Source organism: Clytia hemisphaerica, unplaced genomic scaffold (assembly GCF_902728285.1).
Source record: "Clytia hemisphaerica strain Z4C2 unplaced genomic scaffold, Clytia hemisphaerica genome assembly, whole genome shotgun sequence".
In the NCBI taxonomy this organism is placed as follows: domain Eukaryota; kingdom Metazoa; phylum Cnidaria; class Hydrozoa; order Leptothecata; family Clytiidae; genus Clytia; species Clytia hemisphaerica.
The window spans coordinates 42,474-65,348 of record NW_027104293.1 but is presented as its reverse complement, the minus strand read 5'-3'; the positions used below and the strand labels follow the sequence as shown (position 1 = coordinate 65,348).

At 36.7% G+C, this 22,875-nt stretch overlaps 1 protein-coding gene across 1 annotated transcript in view; it reads right to left on the bottom strand.

The window, feature by feature from the left end:
- The window catches only part of LOC136817171 (uncharacterized), a 76,116-nt gene that overhangs the window by 23,708 nt on the left and 29,533 nt on the right, over positions 1 to 22,875 (bottom strand). Inside the window, exons 24-40 of the mRNA XM_067073506.1 lie at positions 22,616 to 22,866; positions 21,064 to 21,224; positions 18,964 to 19,126; positions 17,571 to 17,682; positions 16,895 to 17,096; positions 15,364 to 15,481; positions 14,431 to 14,544; positions 14,086 to 14,259; positions 13,024 to 13,284; positions 12,338 to 12,469; positions 11,635 to 11,937; positions 9,556 to 9,681; positions 8,516 to 8,638; positions 8,081 to 8,284; positions 7,300 to 7,506; positions 4,053 to 4,298; positions 2,620 to 2,862 (exon numbers count right to left, since the gene is read on the bottom strand). Coding sequence (XP_066929607.1) covers positions 2,620 to 2,862; positions 4,053 to 4,298; positions 7,300 to 7,506; positions 8,081 to 8,284; positions 8,516 to 8,638; positions 9,556 to 9,681; positions 11,635 to 11,937; positions 12,338 to 12,469; positions 13,024 to 13,284; positions 14,086 to 14,259; positions 14,431 to 14,544; positions 15,364 to 15,481; positions 16,895 to 17,096; positions 17,571 to 17,682; positions 18,964 to 19,126; positions 21,064 to 21,224; positions 22,616 to 22,866 — 3,140 coding nt within the window. The remainder of the gene's footprint in view (positions 1 to 2,619; positions 2,863 to 4,052; positions 4,299 to 7,299; positions 7,507 to 8,080; positions 8,285 to 8,515; positions 8,639 to 9,555; positions 9,682 to 11,634; positions 11,938 to 12,337; positions 12,470 to 13,023; positions 13,285 to 14,085; positions 14,260 to 14,430; positions 14,545 to 15,363; positions 15,482 to 16,894; positions 17,097 to 17,570; positions 17,683 to 18,963; positions 19,127 to 21,063; positions 21,225 to 22,615; positions 22,867 to 22,875) is intronic.

Here is a 22,875-nt window from a genome sequence, read left to right as displayed (position 1 = left end):
CACAAAACTGAAATTATGACGCCATATGCAAAATAACTCGGAAATAAATAACTCGGGAATAACTAACTCGGGAATTCCAGGTCCCATCGTTAATCTTCTTCAAGTGCAAAACTTTTCTTTCAACTATCAAAAACAATGAAAAAGGAGTATTTGAAAAATACACGTTTATTTATAAGAACAAATTATAGGAACATATGCTTCATTGTCCAAAATGTTAAGAACAAGTTAAAAGCATTAGGCTTTGTGGAATCAAAAACACCCAATTTCTTAGGAAAATGGTCAAAAAATATTCACAAAATAGTCAAAATAAGAACATGTTAAGAATATTTTTAGGCTTAAAACTAAAAAAGTTAAGAACATCCGAAGGTTTCAAAAATTTTGGATGTTCTTATAAAAAAAACGTGTAACATCGATGAAAAAAAGCACTATTCATATTATAATGAACGCACTAGGTATAACCTGGGCAATTTTGTATCAAATTTATTTAAATTTTGCTGTCTTGAATACTGGTTTAAAATTTCAAGAACATATACGATTAATTCTTTTTGAATAACCCTCTACCTGATCGTTCTAATAGCCAGGTTTATCTGATTTAGTTCCCAGCTGGCACACAACGTTGTTTCAACGTTTTTCTAAGATTCACAACGTTCATATAACGTTAGATAAACGTTGAAACAACATTGTGTGCCAGCTGGGGTTATGTCTCCATAATTTGATCACCAAAGGGGACCTAGACTAGAGTCTACTTCTGGCTGAACTTTGCTTTTTGATAATCTTTTATGACGCTGAGTCCAGTGAAGTAGACTAGGAGCATTTGACGAGGTCGCCATTTTGGAAAAAAAAATTTGAAATTCAAATAACAAAATAGCTACTCGAAGTTGAAAAATATAGTTACGAATGAGAAACAAACATCAATAACGGATTTTGAATCACTTATTTTCAAATAAATACATTGCTTCATTCTTTTTTTACCTGGCAAAAACAACGAAAATCTGGCGGACTGTTTTACAGTCCGCCTAGGCAAAAGCATATTACCATATACTACCGGGCCACTTAATCGCGCCATCCAGTCTATAAAAAAGCTTTAAGTGGAACCCGGGCTAAAGGGGACCAAAATTTTTCGAGTTAAGGAAAGTTTCGAGCATTCGATTTCTAAACGACGATATGTGCCGCCAAAAAATCGCCTTTCAAAATCGGACCCATACAGTGCAGCTCTTGAGCAGTGGAAAGGTACATTTTACCGAATGTGTAGTTTGATTAAATTTCTTGTTAGGCCGGTTGACGGATGGCTCGGTACCAATTTTCTAAAAACTTTAGATAAAATTTCTTGCACCATTATGTAACGGCCTATCAACTCTAAATTCTTTTTCTATTTATCTGCAAGATTTTACTCTGCATCCCTAAGTAAGTCTTCGACTGCAGTCAAAGGCGACCTAAAGGCTCTTTCGATAGCTATCTACCCAAAGGTAGGGGAGGGCGCCACTCTTTATCCTTGGATTTCTCCACTTACCCTTGATTCTCCTCTGAGCATCAAGCAGAGAGGCACCAAGTACCATTTTGAGAATCGTTGATGTGACCCGGCTGGGGATCGAACCCACAACCTTGAGCACCGTAGCCGGATGCTTTACCACTGCACTACAGTCGCAAGGTTTTACTCTGTATACCTACCTACCAACCCCTTTGCCAAAATTAAAATGATTAAAGATCATAGATCTATCGAAGTGTCTTGTAAATCGAAAGGGGTCAGGATCACTTTGTTTGTAATTCTTATACATATACACTAGGCCGGTCATTAGGCCGGTTGGGGAAAGGCTGGGTATACGCAAATTTTGCAAAAACTATACTGTACACTTTTAGATAAAACTTCTTACACCATATGCGGCTAATTCTGGTGCTTTCATATATGTCCGAACCAAAAGGATTCTGTGCAAATGATGGAAGAACCAACTAACCCTGTTCGTCAAACGGGCTACAGACTCTAAAGGCCGGTCTCCACTTGCGCGCGCTGCGATCGCACCTTTTGGTTTCAATCCTTTTTGCTTGGAATACAGATTACGTCATAAAAATGTAGCACGCGCTCGAAAAAAAGTTGAACAAAATTCGACCTTTTTTTCAACCGTTACGTCAGATCTAGTCAATGGATTTGCTTCACTTTCCTTTGACCAATAGCGTGGAAGCTTTGCTTGGAAAAGTGCGATCGAAGCGGGCGCAAGTAGAGATCAGCCTTAAGTTTTTTCTCTATTTATATACAAGGCTTTATTAACTCTGTACTTTTACCCACCCCATTGCCAATTTAAAATAATTAAAGATCGTGGATTGTCTTGTCATAACGTTTGCTAGCAATTGCGAAACGAGTAGGGTCTGGACAACCTCGTTTCCTTCGTATCCCTTCGTGTTCATTTCCTTCCTTTCCTTCTGCATTCCTTCCCTTCCCTTTCTATCCTTTCTTTTCCTTTCCTTTCCTTTCCTTTTTGATGCTTACTGATGGCGCTAGATAAATCTCTGGCGTCAATCAGTAAGGTAAATAAAGCCTAAATGAGTCTGGAATGCTTTGCAATTCTTATACATATAAACTAGTCTACAAGGTGTATCTTTAAAGCAAGAAGTTAAAAGTTATACCTTTAAGAGCAACTTTGAAAGAGCATTTCTTTTGGTTTCCAGCGATATCAGATGCTACATACTGCATTATCATCTCCTCGCCTGGATACCAAATCTCACCGGGTTTTCTTACCGGACCCATCACACGCCGGACACCTACGTTGTCCGAAAATTTCGGTTCCGCCCATGTGATGATCTCACTAAGGCGCCCGGTGTTTTGAATGATGTCTTTTGGACAATCGCTGACAGTTGGTGGGGTAGAATCTAACAGAAAAAAAAAATTGGAAAAGTACAATCATGGTCAAAATCTATTGAGAATTTAGCTTATTTCTTCGTTTTTCGAAATTCGGTGTTCGGGCGAGAAAGTCGATTTTGGGCCATCTCTTAAATTTAATCGTATATTTCAATTCGGGAAGGGTTTACAGACTTCCAGGCTATATTCTGAGGCCTATTGGACCATTTTTGAGCTTAAGTCTTAAGTCTAGTGTTAAAACTCAGAGTTAAAACTCTACCCTTCCAACCTAATTTAGAGCGCAAATCGTTTGTGGTTATAAGATTTCGTATGAATTTCCCTTTTTTCTCAATTATTACGACCATGAATGTAGACATAAAAAACCTTAGAGGAAGAGTTTTGTCGGAAAGACAATCCGGTTAATTTGGCGGATTTAGACGCTAAAATAAATTTCTGAATCTGGCAAATTAAATTCCTGCCAAATTCAAATTATTTTAATTATTTCCCACACTCGTTTTTTTTCAGGCTGTAACAAAACACTTTTTCCCAAAAACTATCCTTCATCCGCTAAATACACTTTTTCGACCGTAGTCGCGCGGTCAGGCGCGTGCCACTTTTATCCCACTAAACTAAAAATGCCCGCGCGGCAATTGGCGGCTACGGTCAAAAAGGTGAATTGAAATTTCCACTAAAATTTTTAGGTATTAAAATTATAAGCTTAAGTTTGTAGCTATTTACACTAAAACAACCTGGACCATTATCAACGAATCGTCAGCTCATTCATTTTCACTAAAACATTTTTTCCTCGTTTATAGAAAGTTAATATAAAGCCTTCGAACGATATCGAAAAGTTTTGTGTAAAACGAAAATGCGTTTTCAATTCAAATCAACTTTTTTTTGAGTTAGAAAAGTATTCTAAAATTGATGACAACTAAATATAAATATATGCTTCTCAGCTTTCAGAAGGGTTATTCAATATTCCCCGATTTCCCGAAAATCAGTTTTGAATTAGAAAAGCATTTTAAAATGGATGGCAACTAAATTATAAATATATGCTCCTCAGCTTTCAGAAGGGTTCAATATTCCCCGATTTCCCGAAAATCAGTTTTGAGTTAGAAAAGTATTCTAAAATGGATGACAACTAAATTATAAATATATGCTCCCCAGCTTTCAGAAGGGTTCAATATTCCCCGATTACCCGAAAATCAAATCCGATTCTCACCTTTAACATCAACGAAGTAAGAGCACGAGACTTGTTGACCATTCGCCATGGCAACATATGAAACCAATGTTTTCCCGAATCGGAATTTGTAATCCGGTCCAACATTATCGGGATACGAAGTAATCATTGATGAATTGACGTTAGACTGTGGTTGTTGGAACTTGGATCCCAGGCTAATTTGATTTGCGTTGTTTGGAAGAGTAACTTGGATATCAGTCGGGCAATTGACGTACGGAGGTTCGATAACTATGGAAAGAAAGTTTTTATTCAGTTTTTTAAATATACACTTTGTAAAATCATCTTTTTAAAGACACCCCCTTCTCACAGACCCACAGAGAATCCTTCCCACTGGAAAAATTGGCCAAAATATCGTCTCGGTGGACAATTATACTCCAATTTTTGCTCCCACTGAAAATGATCAAATAAACCAATCCTCACTGCAAAATATTACGCTATTTTTCCCATTCCCACTGAAATTCTGACTTGAAAACAAAAGAATTTAAATCCCCGGTCATAAAAATTATGGGAATATTAATCCCCATCAGTCCGTTATTTTTACCCCTACTGGCTGAAAATATATGTTTAAAGAAAGGATATCAACCGAAGTGCAAGTAGAATGTTCGGCGGCGGTGTGTAAGGTTGTAGTTTTAATCCCTGGCCAGGTTCAGCTTTTTCGGTTTTTATAGTCCCCGGCCGGGTCATATCTAAGACCTCATCATCACGTGAATGGTCCTAAAAAATTTCTGCTTGAAACAAAGGAAGCTGTTATATCATAGGTTACAAAATTATACCAGTGCAGTCAAAACATGTGATTACTCGATAAAGTTCACGTGATTTTATTCCCATGCTACTTGCTTTACAGCTTACAGCTGATAACTTTATTAGTATCAATAAATTCGAACCAATCAGAAATAAATGTCATGTAACAAGCACATAAAAATTTCGAGTAAAAGCGTGATTTGTCTTATTGCACTGTAACTTTGTAACATGAGATATTTTTATGACGTATTGTTTTGAAAAGCTCCCCTTCTGCAAAGAGGGACTCGTATCAGCCAACACCAGGGTATTCTCTGGCGTCAATCAATAACGAAAATAAAGCCTGGGATATACGGGGACAAGGTTGCGTTAAACGATGGCCTTTAAATTTATCGATAATATCAACACAGCTTACTTTTGATGGAGGATGAACTCGCATCAGCCAACACCAGGGTATTCTCTGGCGTCAATCAGTAACGTAAATAAAGCCTGGGATATACGGGGACAAGGTTGCGTTAAACGATGGTCTTTAAATTTATCGATAATATCAACACAGCTTACTTTTGATGGAGGGTGAACTCACATCAGCCAACACCAGGGTATTCTCTGGCGTCAATCAGTAACGTAAATAAAGCCTGGGATATACGGGGACAAGGTTGCGTTAAACGATGGCCTTTAAATTTATCGATAATATCAACACAGCTTACTTTTGATGGAGGGTGAACTCACATCAGCCAACACCAGGGTATTCTCTGGCGTCAATCAGTAACGTAAATAAAGCCTGGGATATACGGGGACAAGGTTGTGTTAAACGATGGCCTTTAAATTTATCGATAATATCAACACAGCTTACTTTTGATGGAGGGTGAGCTCGCATCAGCCAACACCAGGGTATTCTCTGGCGTCAATAAGTAATGTAAATAAAGCCTGGGATATACGGGGACGAGGTTGCGTTAAACGATGGCCTTTAAATTTATCGATAATATCAACACAGCTTACTTTTGATGGAGGGTAAACTCACATCAGCCAACACCAGGGTATTCTCTGGCGTCAATCAGTAACGTAAATAAAGCCTGGGATATACGGGGACAAGGTTGCGTTAAACGATGGCCTTTAAATTTATCGATAATATCAACACAGCTTACTTTTGATGGAGGGTGAGCTCGCATCAGCCAACAACCAGGGTATTCTCTGGCGTCAATAATAGTAATGTAAATAAAGCCTGGGATATACGGGGACGAGGTTTGCGTTAAACGATGGCCTTAAATTTATCGATAATATCAACACAGCTTACTTTTGATGGAGGGTGAACTCACATCAGCCAACACCAGGGTATTCTCTGGCGTCAATCAGTAACGTAAATAAAGCCTGGGATATACGGGGACGAGGTTGCGTTAAATGATGGCCATTAAATTTATCGATAATATCAACACAACTTGGAGGGTGAACTCGCATCAGCCAACACTAAGGGTATTCTCTGGCGTCAATAAGTATAACGAAAATAAAGCCTGGGATATACGGGGACGAGGTTGCGTTAAATGATGGCCATTAAATTTATCGATAATATCAACACAACTTGGAGGGTGAACTCGCATCAGCCAACACTAAGGGTATTCTCTGGCGTCAATCAGTAACGTAAATAAAGCCTGGGATATACGGGGACGAGGTTGCGTTAAATGATAGCCTTTAAATTTATCGATAATATCAACACAACTTGGAGGGTGAACTCGCATCAGCCAACACTAAGGGTATTCTCTGGCGTCAATCAGTAACGTAAATAAAGCCTGGGATATACGGGGACGAGGTTGCGTTAAATGATAGCCTTTAAATTTATCGATAATGAAGCGAGCTTCGTTGCCGCCTGTATTTCAAAATTTGTATGAAAAATCCGACAATATTCCGTCATAATTCTATTTCTTTGAATTATTTAGGTAAAAGGATTGACAGAGCTTGAACATTACTCGTAACGCACAAAAAAATTATTCTTGAATTTTTTCACAAGTTTGCAATATATTTCATCAACATTTTCAACTCTGAAATGCAGAGTTTCAACTGCGTGTATACTTTTGAATCCCTTTTGTCACTCCAATAATTTCTTTTATGACTTGAAAAAAATAGCTTGCCAAAGTTGAGAGCCTATGTTATAAGCATATCAAAATTAGAATGCAACACTCTCTAAAATTATTCGACACTTTTAAGTCAAAATTTAGAAATATTAGCCGGAGTTTTGACAAGCTGACGATGATTTTGCCTCTGTTATCTTTGTCATGATATAGATAAAAGACTTGAGAAAAGTAGAGCAACAGAGACTTTTGTGGAAGTTTTGACGTTGTTAGCAAGGTATTCACAAGTGGTATATCATCAAAATTTATTGTTTCATTTTATGCTTTTAACGTGGCGTCAACAAAGCTAGCAGCCCTTTCTACAAAAAAAACAAAGGAGATAGATGTCCAGTCGTTTATATGTTCATGATAATATCAACACAGCTTACTTTTCACACACTGCAATGGTCCATTGTTATTCGACCATGATTTATTAGCTTGGCAATATTTGGTTGGTGCACCTCTCAACCGGTATCCATGGCGACAATACGTCACACACCTTTGACCAAATTCGTTATAACCACGCTGATCGTCATGACAACGAGCGGGTACCAGACCTCCGTTGATTGGACGCTGAAGAGTTGGACATTTGACGGCTATAGAAAAATAATAGACAAGTTATTGCCTCATCCAGGTCCCTCCAGATTCTGTTTCAGTAGTAACGACGTGTCGTTATCAACCCAGCTGGCTAATGACGTTGTTTCAACATTTATCTAATGTTCAGAACGTCCATATAACGTTAGATGAACGTTAGAACGACGTTGTGTGCCAGCTGGGAATAGACGACCGGAGCTGAAGTCATGAGAATCGTGACTCTCCAAGGAAAATAGGACCTGTGGTGACGAATTGTAACAATACATTGAAAGTGTGGTGTTTTCTAATTAACCTTAGATTTTCGAACGCTCAAATTTCAAATCAGAGTTTTTTGAAAAGTGGTACCCTAATGGCGGCACTATTCAATAGCGGTGTAAATGCATCGAAAATATTAGGTCTACTTTCCCTCGAATACTTTTGATGATGTATCGCCGTTAGACGAGTTTTTAACACTGTAATGGCTTCTTTGCGGGTACCCCTTTAAAACAAACTTCGAAGATGGCAGACATAGCTTGGTCCGGGGATACATAAAGGTCAGCAGTAGCAACCTAGAAAACAGTAATGATTTCTACTTACGGTGGCAATTCGGTGTACCATGATCCCATGTACCGTCAATGCGACACGATAATGTTTGTGCACCCACATTGGTTTTTAATTCGAATCCTTTAGAACATTCGAATTTACACGTGCTTCCAACTGCAATGTTTTCATATTTCTTTGAACACGTGGCTGGAGTCACGTGACCATGATATGGGGCTTCGAGGACTGGACAAAAGAGCTCTAAAAACACAAAAGAAATATTTTCAAAAATTATTAACTGGGTAGAAATCAAACTTGGTCAGTAACAACTTTATTATTTGTATTATACTGAAAAATTAGAACTTGAAAATAAGTTGAAAATTCCCAAACATCCTGAACACTAGTCTATTCGATAAAAATTTAGCAAACTTCCTCAATAGAAAAATTTAACAAAATTTCAAATTTTGAAAAAATTTATATATTTTTACTTACCCTCACAAGCTTTACCATCTTTTCGGAGACGGAATCCAACCTTACACGAACAATAATGGCCACCTTGGTAGTCATGGCAATTGTGATCACATCCACCATTATTAGACAAACATTCATTGATGTCTTGGGAAAGAAAGTGAAAATAAAATCTTCTCGGCTACCCTTTTTTTAATATGAACAGTTATATAAGAACAATGAGGCTCAAAATTGCCAAAAAATCCTGAGCTTTGAATTACTAAATTTCAAGCAATTTAGGGTGGACAAAGTAGTAAAATTGGGTATAAAGCCTAAATAACTCAATTACATCCTATAAATAAGAAAAGGATAAGAACAATTTTAGTCTCAAAGTACCAAAAAATAAGAACAGCTGAGCCTCAGCAAAATTTTACTTTTTCTTATAAAAGATTTCAGCCAAAATCTTTTTGGTGCTTTGTCACACCTTTGAGTATGTCATGATCTAACTAGGTGTAAAATGATTCCCTTTAACGCAGCAGCGTAGACAGGAGGGGCGCAAAATCTGCTCTCCTTCACAGATTTTGCGCCCCCCCCCCTTGTCTACGATACTGTCCTATTGCAATGTAGTGATGATACTTTTCGCGGATTGTCTTGAAAAACCTGTATTCTGCGGGACATTACATCTAAAGAACTCCTTGGAGCCCAATAATGGGCTTTTCCAGAAAAAGTCTGTGCCTATTGAGGATATCGGATATCCAGGGGGGGTTAAGCATATTTTTAAGACTGGATATCCAGGGGGTCTTTACTAATAAAGTAAGTTATCCAGGGGTTAAATATTTACAAAGCGGATATCCAGAGGGTAAAGTGTCTTTTCTAGTAAAAAGTACGATATCCAGGGGTAAGCATCTTTTTAAGAGAGGATATCTAGAGGGTTGAGCATATTTTTAAGACTGGATATCCAGGGGGGTCTATACTAACAAAGTAGGATATCCAGGGGGTTCGATACTTCGAAAAATCAATATCCTCAACAGTGGGGGTAATTTTTTTTCTGGAAAAAGCAAATTTAAGTTAATTATAACATTCACCTTGGCAACCATAAGGATTGTTTGGTTTTCGTTCAAAGCCTTTTCTACACGTGCACATGTATCCGCCAAGAGTGTTATTACACATCTGTTCACAACCTCCATTCCCTGATCCGCACTCGTTCAAATCTGTAAAATATAAAGAGAGCCTTATTATTGAATGGATTATAAATAGACATAGCTTGCACTAAAATGCTGTTGTTTTAATAGACCGCGCACTCGTTCAAATCAGTAAAATGTAAAGAGAGCCTTGTTATTGAATGGATTATAACTGCAAGGACTTATTATACACTGGATATACAAGTAACAGATTTTTGCCGATTTCTCGTGTACTAGCTATGTCCGCAGTAATGATGTTATTGTTCACTCTCCTTCCCTCGTTAAATGATTTTTCGAAGCATTTTTATTGCATTTCTTATCGAAAATCACTCATCCAATTCCCAAAAGAGACTTAAAACTTTCCTGTGAGAGTTAGATTCTTCCACTTAATTGATAATTATAAGTCGTTATGACGTTTCAAGCTGTGAGAAAGATGCAAAAGACGTGTTGTGTATAAGAAATCTAATGTTGACACCGGAAATTTTCAAACTTCAACCTCACAAAAACCACCTTGCCACCACGTGCCTCCAAAGGATTTTCATACCACAGTGGAGCCAAGACACTCAAGTCTTGTGTATGTTAATTTCAGCTCTTCTGGGGACAGTCTTGGAAAGATATTTTCAATTGAAAATTTTGTGTCACTATAAGCATTTTGTCTGAATTTCTTGTCTAATGATGATTTCCTCACATTAGATTTTACAAATGTATCCGGCTTGGAATGCTTGCCTTACTCTCAAACTTTTTTTCTGAAAATGTACAAAAAGAAAGAGCTAGAGAACTTTTTAAAAATAAGACTGATAAACATTTTTAAAAATCAGACATCTTCGAGCCGCCATGACAGTTGTCCTTTGCGGACAAAGCTAGAACATCAATTGTTTTCTGAAACAAAGGAAATACAATGATCGCTCTCCATCGTTTTATGAGTCGTTTATCCAGTGTATAATAAATCTTTGATAACTGGACATAGCTTGAACTAAAATGCTGTTGTTTAAATAGCCTCTCAAAAATAAATATGCTCATATTGTCATCTCTTGTTTACTTTGTATAACAACCGTTTATCAAGAAGTCATTGATTTGTTTCTTTTAAAATATAGATGCTTATAAGAAATAGTTCAATTTTGTAAAATGTAAATAAAGTCTCATTTAAGGGACTACAATTACAACAAAGGTAAAGTCTGTCTCAATTTAGCAGTTTTGGTTTCAATGAAAAAATATCTAATTCAAATTCTATCAAAAGTTACAACCCTTTTCTAAAGTAGACCAGGAGTGGTTGACGATGTCGCAATTTAGGGAAAAACACCGAAAACACCATCGTTTTGTATTTCCGCACTAAGATTCTTGTCACTTTTCCAGAGTCTTTTCACCGCTATTTTTCCCGGGATAATCAGCATAAAATTTGAAAGGGTTTGTTTCTAAAGGAACGGAAAATTGTGTGTTTACTGACGAGACTGTCTAATTTTCTGAAACTTTTTTTCAACTACCCGAAGTCCTGGTCTTTTTCTAGTAGAAAAGTGGCAAGGAATCTTAGTGCAGAAATGGGAATCTTATACAAAAACGACGGTACTTGAAAAACCCGGTGAGAAATTCACCCGAGTTTTTCAGGTGTTCAAATACTGTGATTTATTCAAAAGTAATAAGAATTCTCGATAAAACTCAAGTTACTTGACCGTACAAGTTTTTTTTTTAATTGATAGGATAGTACTCGTGTATATCGGGGGTTTTACCATTAAAACGCGGGTAACTCGAGTAGAATATTCATACACTTATTGGGGTCCTTATTCTACTATCTTTAGCTATCTTAAGTATGAAACTTAAGACCAAATTCAAAATGAAATATTGACAATATAATGAAAATTGAATTTGAAATCAACACCAGTAACAAACAGTAGAATTCAGCAGGGTAGTTGATGTAACGAACTTGTTTCTCCCGATCGATCATGTGTATCCCGAAAAAAGTAAAACCCGATTTCCCCGATAACTTACCAACACACTCCGTCAAACTGTTATCAGCAAGAATATATCCTCTATTGCAACCACAGTAAAATCCACCAGGGTAGTTAATACAACGAGCTTGTTTGTACCAAATGGTTCCCCGATCAACCATTTGTATCCCGAAAAAAGTAAAACCCGATTTCCCCGATAACTTACCAACACACTCCGTTAAACTGTTATCAGCAAGAATATATCCTCTATTGCAACCACAATAGAATCCACCAGGGTAGTTAATGCAACGTGCTTGTTTGTCAACTCTGCATCCTCCGTTGTTTGATAAACATTCATTAATGTCTGAAAACGAAAGTGAAAGTGAAATTTGAATGGTAAAAGGAAAAACGTTGAATTATATTTTAGCCATTTGAAGATGAAAATGGAACTTTTGACTTAAGCAGTCAGTGATTGACTGGACTAAAACTTACAGATACTTTAGATAGGTATAGGTCAGTTTATCTTACGTAAGTTCCGCTATTTCCGGAGCAAACCTTCGATTTCCATAAAAATTACACCACTTAACAAAACTTGAAAAAAAAATAACCCCGATCGTCCAAATCTCTAGAGGATGGGTTTTTTCATGTTTTGTTAACTTCCGCCATTATGGAAGCAAACGTTCGAATCTATAGAGACGCTTCCTTACGCAAATCGAACATTTGCTTCTATAATAGCGGAAATTACATAACTTAACAATACTTACCAATGCAGGATCTTCCATCATAGGCAAGACGATATCCAGGCAGACAACTGCAAGACAATTCTTTACCACACTTGTTACTACAGATATGTTCACAACCTCCATTCTCGACTTGACACAAATCCGTCATCCCACCTATAGAAAAGAGAAAATTCAAAGAAAATTACTTGAAATCTAATAAATAAATTCCTTGACCATTACGTAGCATTTTCTTGTGAAATCTTTGCCCATTTATAAGCCAAAAATGGCCAGATTCTTCAGGATTTGGGTGCCCTTTCCCCCGGGTTGCCTTGACTAAACTGCATTGCTTAAAAGCACAAAAATACCCAAGTAAAGACAGCTGCTTTCGAAAACAGATTATTCTCAGAGATTAGAGGATCACAAAGACTCGTTGATAAAGACAAGCTCTTTAAAATTTTACCTAATCTTGAAGCAACTACAACTTCACACATTGATAAAATTCCTTTGCCATACATTTGAACGAAAACAGATTTCTCAGAGATTAGAGGATCACAAAGACTCGTTGATAAAGACAACCTCTTTCAAATCGTTACCTAATCTTGAAGCAACTACAACTTCACACATTGATAAAATTCCTTTGCCATACATTTGAACGAAAACAGATTATTCTCAGAGATTAGAGGATCACGAAGACTCGTTGATAAAGACAACCTCTTTCAAATTGTTACCTAATCTTGAAGCAACTACAACTTCACACATTGATAAAATTCCTTTGCCATACATTTGAACAGACAACTTTAATTGTTGAACGCCAACAAATCGCCCTGGTATGGGAGGATCACAAGATAACCTGATAACTTCTCCATCTTTAGAAGATACAATACGTTCATGGCAGACTGGATTACTCTTGATATCCAGGTATTGGCCGACGTGAACTTGAACGTTATTAAATCTTTCACCGTGTTCCCCACGATTCATGATGGTGATATCTTAAATATAAAGAAAATTGAAAATTAGTTCATAAAGCAAATTTCTTTTCAATTTTCATGTAAATTAATTCTACTTATCCAGAGACATTACGCAATCAGCCTATTTCATCAGCCTCTATGTTTTTAGTACATATGAGTTTTTTTACGTCACTGCGGAGTATTTCAATTTTTAAGACCGAAAACTCTTTTTTTATGAGTTGTTCACTGGTGATATATTACATAAAGAGAAAAAGGAAAATATAGTAAAGTCAAAGATCTACAAAGCCCGAAGGAGCTAGATGGCATGATTTGACTGAAAAGTAAGTTATATTACGGTAGGAAATCCAACCAAGGTGACGTAACATTGCAATACAATTTCAGCGCTTGACTAATCCGAAGCTTAGCGAATTTTCAATAAACATTATTATTTGCGATATTCAATTTTTTAAAGCACTCAATCTAGCCCTTCGGGCTTTACAGAAAACTGTAAGTAAGGCCGATCTTTTGAAATTTAATTAGACTTTTTACTTATCGAGAGACACTCCGAAATAGGATTCGTGCATATGTTACATACTTTTTACTATTCAACTTAAGGGGGAAAATGCACAAATCTGTGCAAGTTTCCCTTTCGAGAAAGAAGTTGGAAAATTTGATTTTCAAGAATTTTTTTTCCTTGGAGTGCTCAACCATATAGAAAATTTATTACTGCAATGTCATAGAAAAAATATCATGTACTCTAAAAACAAATTTAATTTTTAAAATTAATTTAAATCTGTCACAATCTAAATTTCACGAGCAATCCAATCCAAACCAAAGAGTTACCTGTAACAATATATTCTTTTCCCAAATCAACTCTCCACCACGGGTCTCGTTCTTCATTTGTATGCATACATGAACCTTTCTCCCATTGGAAATTGAAGTTCCCGTCCACAGCACGACTTGGGAAACCATTATGTTTGATACTTGATTGAGATGCAGCTTTTCTGTAAGCCAAATCTAGAAAAAAAGGATTTTCAAAAAATATTTCAAAATTGATATGAATTAACCCTCAACGAGAAGCGAATTATCAACACGAACCAAGCAGAGTCGTTTATAACTTATAAGAATGTCTTGTTGATGGTGACTTTCAATATAATTGAATAATGCAGCATAAACAGCTGTACTTACTCTTGGAGAATTTGGAGCAGACAGGATTTGTTTCTTCACCCATGACAACAAAATTTTGTTCAGCAACTGAACCATAGAAACTTGCACATCTCTCCATTTGAAGTGAATTCTCCTCTGCAAAAAAAATACATTTTATACAGCACAATTATTGAAGAAGTTGATTTTCTTCTTCTTCATTTTCAATCTTCATTTTCCGAGTTTTTTTGAGATTTTTTCTTTATGACAATATTCCACTCCTGTTTGTCTTTACAACGAGCACAAAATCACTACTGAATTCAAATTCTATCAAAAGTTATTGAGGTTCGAAAAAACACTGCCAGCTAATTTGAAATAGATTTTTGTATAGTCTCCGTAACTCGAACACAGGGGGAAGACATAAATTTGTTCGACTTAAGACACGAGAAAACTTGTTCGAGTTATAGAGGTTCGAGTTATAAAGACTCTACTACCAAGATGATGCTCTCGATGAGCTGGTTCAGGTAACTTAAATTTTTTTTGGTATAAGTTTGGTATAAACAACCCAACCCACTGATTAAAGAAGACTGTATTAGACTGAAGATATTCTTTTTTATGATATAGAAAGGAGGCGCGCCTCTGCTGACAAAGCAGAATTAACTTCAAACTTTCTAGCATAAACCCTTTCTCGAAAGTTGGTATTTCTTTTGTTTAATGATGTGTAAGCAAGTGGGTAGGAATATTTTTTATGATGTCCTTTAAAAGTTTTGTTTTCAAGTAAGAGTGATATCGTTTGTTTACTCATTAATTTTAATTATAAGCTTTTTCATATTGGATTGACACGGATGTGGAACAAGATTGGTCAGAAAGAGGAAAGGAAAAATCTTTTTTGGCTTCTATCAGCACAATATAACAATAGGGAGACACTGCCCTGATATGAAATATGTGTCTGATATGAAACAGCAAATAAAACCTCACGTGGTATGAAAGTGAAAGTGAGTTCTTGATCAGCCGGTGACCCACTTGATCTTCCAGCTTGCGTGTGATCACAACGTGAACCGAGGATAAGCTCCGTGTAATCGTGAGGGTTCATCTCCTGAACGAAAAAAATTAATATTAATTAAGATCAACAAGATTGAGATGAATGGATTGGATGGATTGAATCTAGCGCATTCTTTGTTTTCACACAGTGTATTTTTCGAAATTTGGCGATGGATTTTGCTTTCAATTTTGCATTTAAATGAAAACCACGCATTTTAGATGGGAAATGGCTTTTTCATACAGCTCTAAAGATTTTTAGGGTAAGATTCTAGAGGCTAAAATATTTATGAGCAACTTAGGGAGCGGTCATAAAGTATCTACTAGGGGGGGGGTGGAGGATTCTAGGGGAGGTTCGAAATTTTTTTCGAGGGTTTAGGGGGGGGGGGTTCCAAACTTTTTTTGAGGGTTTAGGGGGGGGTTCCAATTTTTTTTGGGAAACTCAAGAGAAAATGTAGGAAGTCTAATTTCATAGTTTTACGTTTGAAGATTTCAAAAATTTTTCGGCCTTACAGCCGACAACTTATAATTTATCTCATTGTATATATTTACATTTCATATTGGCATTATTTGGGCATCATCGCCTTGCCCTTTTGGTTTGTAACATTGAGCTAGGTGAGGGAAGTAGATTAGTGGCTCTCACAGCTCATCAGAGTGGTTTGAAAAAGTACTTCTTAAAAGAAATTTGTCAAAACAAAGTGTCTTTTAGCTAAAATGGTGGTGAAAAATATTGAAATTTTCGCCCGTCGGCGCAAACCATGGTTGCGCCTCCTTAGCATCTGCTAATGTCAAAACACCTTAACATTTCAAATTACAAAAAACAAATTCCAAGTTTCTTGACTCAAAGATTCCGGGCGTTACTTTCAACCATACTGCTCTTACAGTTTAATATTTTCACTTAATAATGGAGGGCGCAAGTAAGGACAAAAAATACCAGGGGCGCCAATTTCATAGTTTGCACCCCCAGAAAATTAAGCCAGGTCGCTACTGGGGAAAATAAGCCGTATTTTTTTCCAAATTTTACAGAAGCTCAGAGAAAACCACTTGATGATTCTTGTCTTAACCCTGTTATACTTTAACTTAACAGGGCTAAACTATCTCCCTTACCTTATTTTGACATAAAAAACTGTCATACAAACAAATAATACTCTTTGTACCGCATCTGGATGAATTCTTTTTCGCGTAAAAATTTTCTTAGTAGGGGGGGGGGTGCGAAAAAATATTGGGCCTTATGAGGGGGGGTTCGAAAAATTTTAGCCATTGCCGAATAGTCAAGGCGTCGGCGCCTGAAACCAGGAATTTCTGATTCGAACCCCCGCTCCTTCCAATGTTTCTTTCAGTGCAGTCCAGCAGACATGCTGTGGACCACGTGAAAATAATCGAAAGTTTTCCTAAAAGTCCTAGATCATTAGATTATGTACGTTAAATATCAACTATATCTAACTTTAAAACTAAAGAAGAGTTTTAATACCATGTTTGCAGGTTGAATACAGAGTCTCGACTGCGCATGTCTGATAGAACCAAGCGATGTAAATTCGAATTGATGACAAGCTTTGACGTCATTGGTCAATTCTAGCTTTGCACCGACCATCGGTTGACCGTTTGCGGGCCGTAAACATCTGTTTGTTGAGATTTGTTTGATATGTCCCATATCAGTCATTTGGAAATTCGCTCTGTATAAAAAAATTTCTTTGTTTCAAAAACTTGGTAAAATTAATCCCAATTATACCTAAACTGATTGCAATTAGGCCTAGAAAGTTGCTACGCCAACGTAAATTCGAATTATTACAGAGAAATTCCAATTATAGAAACTGCCTTTCACTGCTTTGTTCCCTGAGACTGAGAATCAGTCCAAAATATAGAAAGATTCAAGTAATAGATGTTCGAATGAGATTTCATTGTATATCGAGTAGGCAATACCGAGTTTAAGTATTAGTCTTATTCAATGATGGAAGCGGGTAGCTTTTGATTTGTCTGGATCCTGGTTACCTTTCTTAGAAAATTGTTCAAAAACCATTCTCGAAATTTTGAAATTAAAAACATTTTAAGAACATTTTTAGGCTTAAAGATCAAAAAGTTAAAGAACACCCAAAGGCTTCAAAATAATTTTTTTTGATAAAACACGTGTAAACAGAGGTAATTCTTACTCTACTCTATGGCAACCACTTCTCAACACCAAACGGTTTGTAGCTCCAACGTGAATACATTTCATTGAGCCATGATGTGCAATAGCTCCTGGTCCTTTGTTGCTTGCTTTGCCTTAAGTATGGTTAGATAAAATATTCTGATATACAATTTTGAACTTAATTTTTTTTCATGAAGTTGTTTTTATAAAGGAAGAGTGTAACCAATGAAGTCTAATTTTATCTAGGCTGCACGGCAAAATTATTTTCCGTACATGGCAAAATTTTTTTCCGTACATGGACGGGAGTATCATCGACGGTCGGGAGTATCTCATCTTGACAGACGGGAGTATCATCGACGGTCGGGAGTATCTCATCTTGACGGTCGGGAGTATCTCATCTTGACGGTCGGGAGTATCATCGACGGGCGGGAGTATCTTAAACTTATCATAAACCTTGAAATATCGACCCGACCGGGGTTCGAATCCACCAAATGAAAGAGTTTCTGATCAGAAACCCAGCGCGCTATCCGTTAAGCCACACTCGCACAGCAGAACACAAAATTTGGAAATACTTATAGAATGACAAAAAAGACGGAAGTAATGTTATTATAATATGGGTAAAATTGCCCCCTTTTTTAACCTGACTGAAATTCGAGCCGTTTCTAGCAACCCTGCGGGGCCCAAGGCGCCGAGTATGCACCCGGCACAGTGACAAGCCGTTACTAGCAACCCTGACCTAAGCAATTCCAAACAACAAAACCAAACAACAAAGATGAGATACTCCCGACCGTCGATGATACTCCCGTCCATGTACGGAAAAAAATTTGCGGCTGCACGCACCCCCTCTGATATATTTTGGAGCTAAAGGGGATGCGTATCGTGTATAAAATTCACGTCCGAGAGTTATTGGGGTAATCTGTTTCAATTTCTTTAAAAAGGTTTAGATATCCAATGAATGTATATATCAACCTCTAGTCCATTCGCATTTTTATTTCAAATTTAATGAAATTTAAAAATCTCTCATATAACGGGGCAACTCTCGGATGGGAATTTTATACACGATGAGCAAGCAGCCCCTATATCCCTAAAATATATCAGAGGGGATGTGTGCAGCCTAGATGAAATAAAAATCCATAGGTTATACTCTATTTTTAAACAATTTTATAAAAACAATGAGGCTCAAAATTGTCGAAAGAGCAACGTTTAAACAATCCTGAGCCTAGAATAGTTGAATTTTAAACAAAGAATTGTATTTGAAATTGGTTATAAAGCCTAAAATACCCTCAAAGGCTCAAAGTACCCAAAAAATAAGAACAACTTAAAAATTAGGTGCGCAGCAACTGTTTCTTCCAAATGTTTTTTTTAACTTTCAAAAAGACTAGGCATCCATTTCTGACAAAATTGGCCACACTCACCTTTCATTGTTAAGCACAAATCTTCCCTTCGTAATTTGATGGTACGTGTGTCCAGCTCACAGCCATGTTGCATTCTTGTTTTATCACCTTTCTGACAATCGTACTGAGTGAGGCCACTCTTTTCTGATTTTCCGAAATATATGCATTTCTTGGAATACAAATTCTAATGAAAAAAAATTGAACCGGAAGATTTTGTTGACGTTTCAACTATAAACGATTTTCAAATACAGGTGATAATAGTGAACTGACCTAGCATTTGAAGGGACAAGAAACCCGCGCCTATAATTAATAGGCCATTCCACTTTATATCTATACAGGGAGTAGACGAACATTTCCGACTACCCGGAGAAGATTTTCCATGGGGAGTTTTATTTTCATTTTCCAAGGGTTAAAAGATATTCTAAAATTTCCAACGGGTAAAAGGCTGACTGAGTTCGTCCACCCTCACTTTTAAGGTATGAAAAGGATAGTTTTCCAGTGTTCTTTTGCAAATTTTACTATTTTCCAGAGGGTATCCAAACATTTCTTAGATCCTTTTTTGTTTTGAAAGATTTGTCCACCTCTCTGTATGGAAATCTAATGGAACAGCCAAATATTTGGAATTTACTGTGTTAACTGAATTAAGCTAATCCGCAAAGAAGCGATTGACGAGTGATCAAAAGTATAATTACCACATATTAGTGTTGCCCTTACTCCTTCAACTGCTAAGTTCAGTTTATCACAGATAGCTGAGCCGCTTGGCCGTGAGTCCCATGAAAACTATAGAAAATCTGTTTAAAATTTCTTGATTACTGGTATATCCACAGAAAAATATCGACAATAAATCGCAATAAATATCAAGCAATATCGAGTTCATTCTTTTCCGTTTGTCTGCTACGGAGATGGCTAGTTTCTGATTTGTCTACATCCTGACTGACTGAGGACGATAGGAAATCCACACTTTTACCGTCCTCGATTTTGCGGGTCAGAACTGCAGGTTTTCCAACTTGCTTCAGTTAATCCGCCGTCCTCAAAAAAACAACAGTTGGATATCAACGTAGAAAAATATCGACAATTGATCACTAAATACAGTTGACCATCTCTGATTCAACGTTCTACCATTCGATACGCTCCCTTATTCGATAATATCGAGAAATTCACTTTCAACAAGAAACTTTCATAAACGACGTTCTTCTACTTGATACGCTCCATTATTCAATATTATTGAAAGTCACTGTCAACAAGAAACTCTCATAAAAGACGCTCTGTAATTCGATGCACTCCCTTATTCGATTAAAATACAATTCACCTTCTAATTCGACTTTCTGCTGCTACTTGATACGCTCCATTATTCGATATTATTGAAAGTCACTGTCAACAAGTAACTCCCATAAAAGACGCTCTGTAATTCGATGCACTCCCTTATTCGATTAAAATACAATTCACCTTCTAATTCGACTTTCTGCTACTTGATACTCTCCATTATTCGATATTATTGAAAGTCACTGTCAACAAGTAACTCCCATAAAAGACGCTCTGTAATTCGATGCACTCCCTTATTCGATTAAAATACAATTCACCTTCTAATTCGACTTTCTGCTACTTGATACTCTCCATTATTCGATATTATTGAAAGTCACTGTCAACAAGTAACTCCCATAAAAGACGCTCTGTAATTCGATGCACTCCCTTATTCGATTAAAATACAATTCACCTTCTAATTCGACTTTCTGCTACTTGATACTCTCCATTATTCGATATTATTGAAAGTCACTGTCAACAAGTAACTCCCATAAAAGACGCTCTCTAATTCGATACGCTCCCTATTCGATGAACATACAATTCACTTTCTAATTCGACTTTCTACTACTTGATACGCTCCATTATTCGATAATATTGTAAGTCACCGTCAACAAGAAATTCTCATAAAAGACACTCTACTATTCGATACGCTCCCTGATTCGATTAAAATCTAATTCCCCTCGAAAATCGAATCAGGGAGCGTCAACTGTAACTCGTTCAGAAGCCTTGCCGGCTTTCTGCCCTGCCTATTCAAATTGTTTGGGTATGCGAAAATTGTTACTGTATCAAGTAATGAATAATTTTACGGAGAGAACTTACAATCAACTTCCCATCTAAAGTATATAACCATCTTTGTCGTTCGTCTGTCTCGTTACATGGTAACAATTTGACCACCCCATTATCTTTTGTTGTAAGGGCGCCCAAGCATGCGCCCAATCTATTTTCATCGCCCGTATTCAACGCCTCAATACCGAAGGTACCTTGAATATATAGAGAAAAAGTCAGCTAAAAATGACAAACTTTACAGATACCCAGCTAGTATACAACGTTGTTTGAACGTTTATCTAACGTCACGAACGTCCATAAAACGTTAGATTAACGTTGAAACAACGTCTTATGCCAGCAAAGTTTACCCAATGAAGTTACACGGGTTTTTTACAAGAAAACTTTTATAAGAACACGAGACTGAAAATAAGATAAAACTTAAGAACAAATTAAGAACATCGAAAGAAAAACCAAGCAAGCTCGACACACGCTTTCTTCTTACTACAATAATTACGAATGGCGCGCTCTATGGCTATTATAAAGACAGTGTTTAGAGTTTCATTGACTTTTCAAAAGTGAAAAATAATTGTATTACCTAACTATAAAGGAACCCTCTAAAGAAAAAAGTAAGTGTTTTCATTCATTTTTCAATCTTCTGTAAAATTTTGAAACTTTGCACTAAAAATGACTTTTTCGTAACCTTGATTTTTCATATAACTTATGCCTGATTTTATATTTTCTGTCCAAATCTAATTTGAGTACTCAGTCTAACATATTTAAAAATGAGAAAGATAGCAGGAGGAACCTTAACCTTAAAGGGACCTTACATAAATTTTAGAATTCTCTGTAATTGAAAATGGAATTCCATGTTAAATTCGAAAATTACCAAAATTAATTTACACATTACAATTTGGTTGCTGAAGGCCGGTCTCCACTTTTGCGCGAAACGAGCGAAAACTTTTTAACGTTTTTGTAAGGTCATTGGTCGGTTGAAAAATGAAGCAATTCCATTGGTCAAAATTGACATAACGGTTGAAAAAAGTTGATAAAAAAAACCTTTTTTATGACGTAATCTTTTCTTCAGGCAAAAGAGGTTGAGAAAAAAAAAAGTCGCTCATTTCGCGCGAAAGTGTAGACCGATCTTAAGCAACCAAGTTGCTAAAGGCTCCAGCCTGAAATTAGCCAAGTTTTTTTCACTATCCAGTAAAGTCAAAGGCTTTTAGATAATCTAAGCACGGCAAACGATAGCCCTTGACCCAATAAGCATAAATATGGTATACTACTCTTCAGTGATTGCCTTTCCATTATTAAGACTTGAATATTTGGATGGGTCACAGGCAAGAAACAACAAAAATTTATTTATTGATTGATAAATTTTCTTAATATGGTATACTATCAGGGGTAATCCAAGCAAATTTTTCAGAAAATGAGCTAGAATGCTAAGCAACCAAGCCATGTCCCGAAGATTGGAGTCGCTTATTTAAAAAATGTGTTGTCAACCCAGCTGGCACACAACGTTCTTTCAACGTTCATCTAACGTTCACAACGTCCATATAACGTTAGATTAATGTTGAAACAACGTTGGGTGTCAGCTGGGATCACTTACCTCCTAAATCAAAATCTGAAAACGGATTCGGATTATCGTACGGGTTGAACGTCAATTCGGTCCTCAACTGTCGGACTCCTTTTTTGTAGCGGTACAAACTTCCATCTTTGGCGTTGGTAATACTACGGACCGGATTCTTCAGATCGAATTGGAATTCAAAATACATTCGATTTCCAAATAAAGTTAAATCGATCGCAGCACCAACCATGAAACCGTTGAATTTCTGTCCAAGACCCAATTCGAAGCGGATACTGAAACAC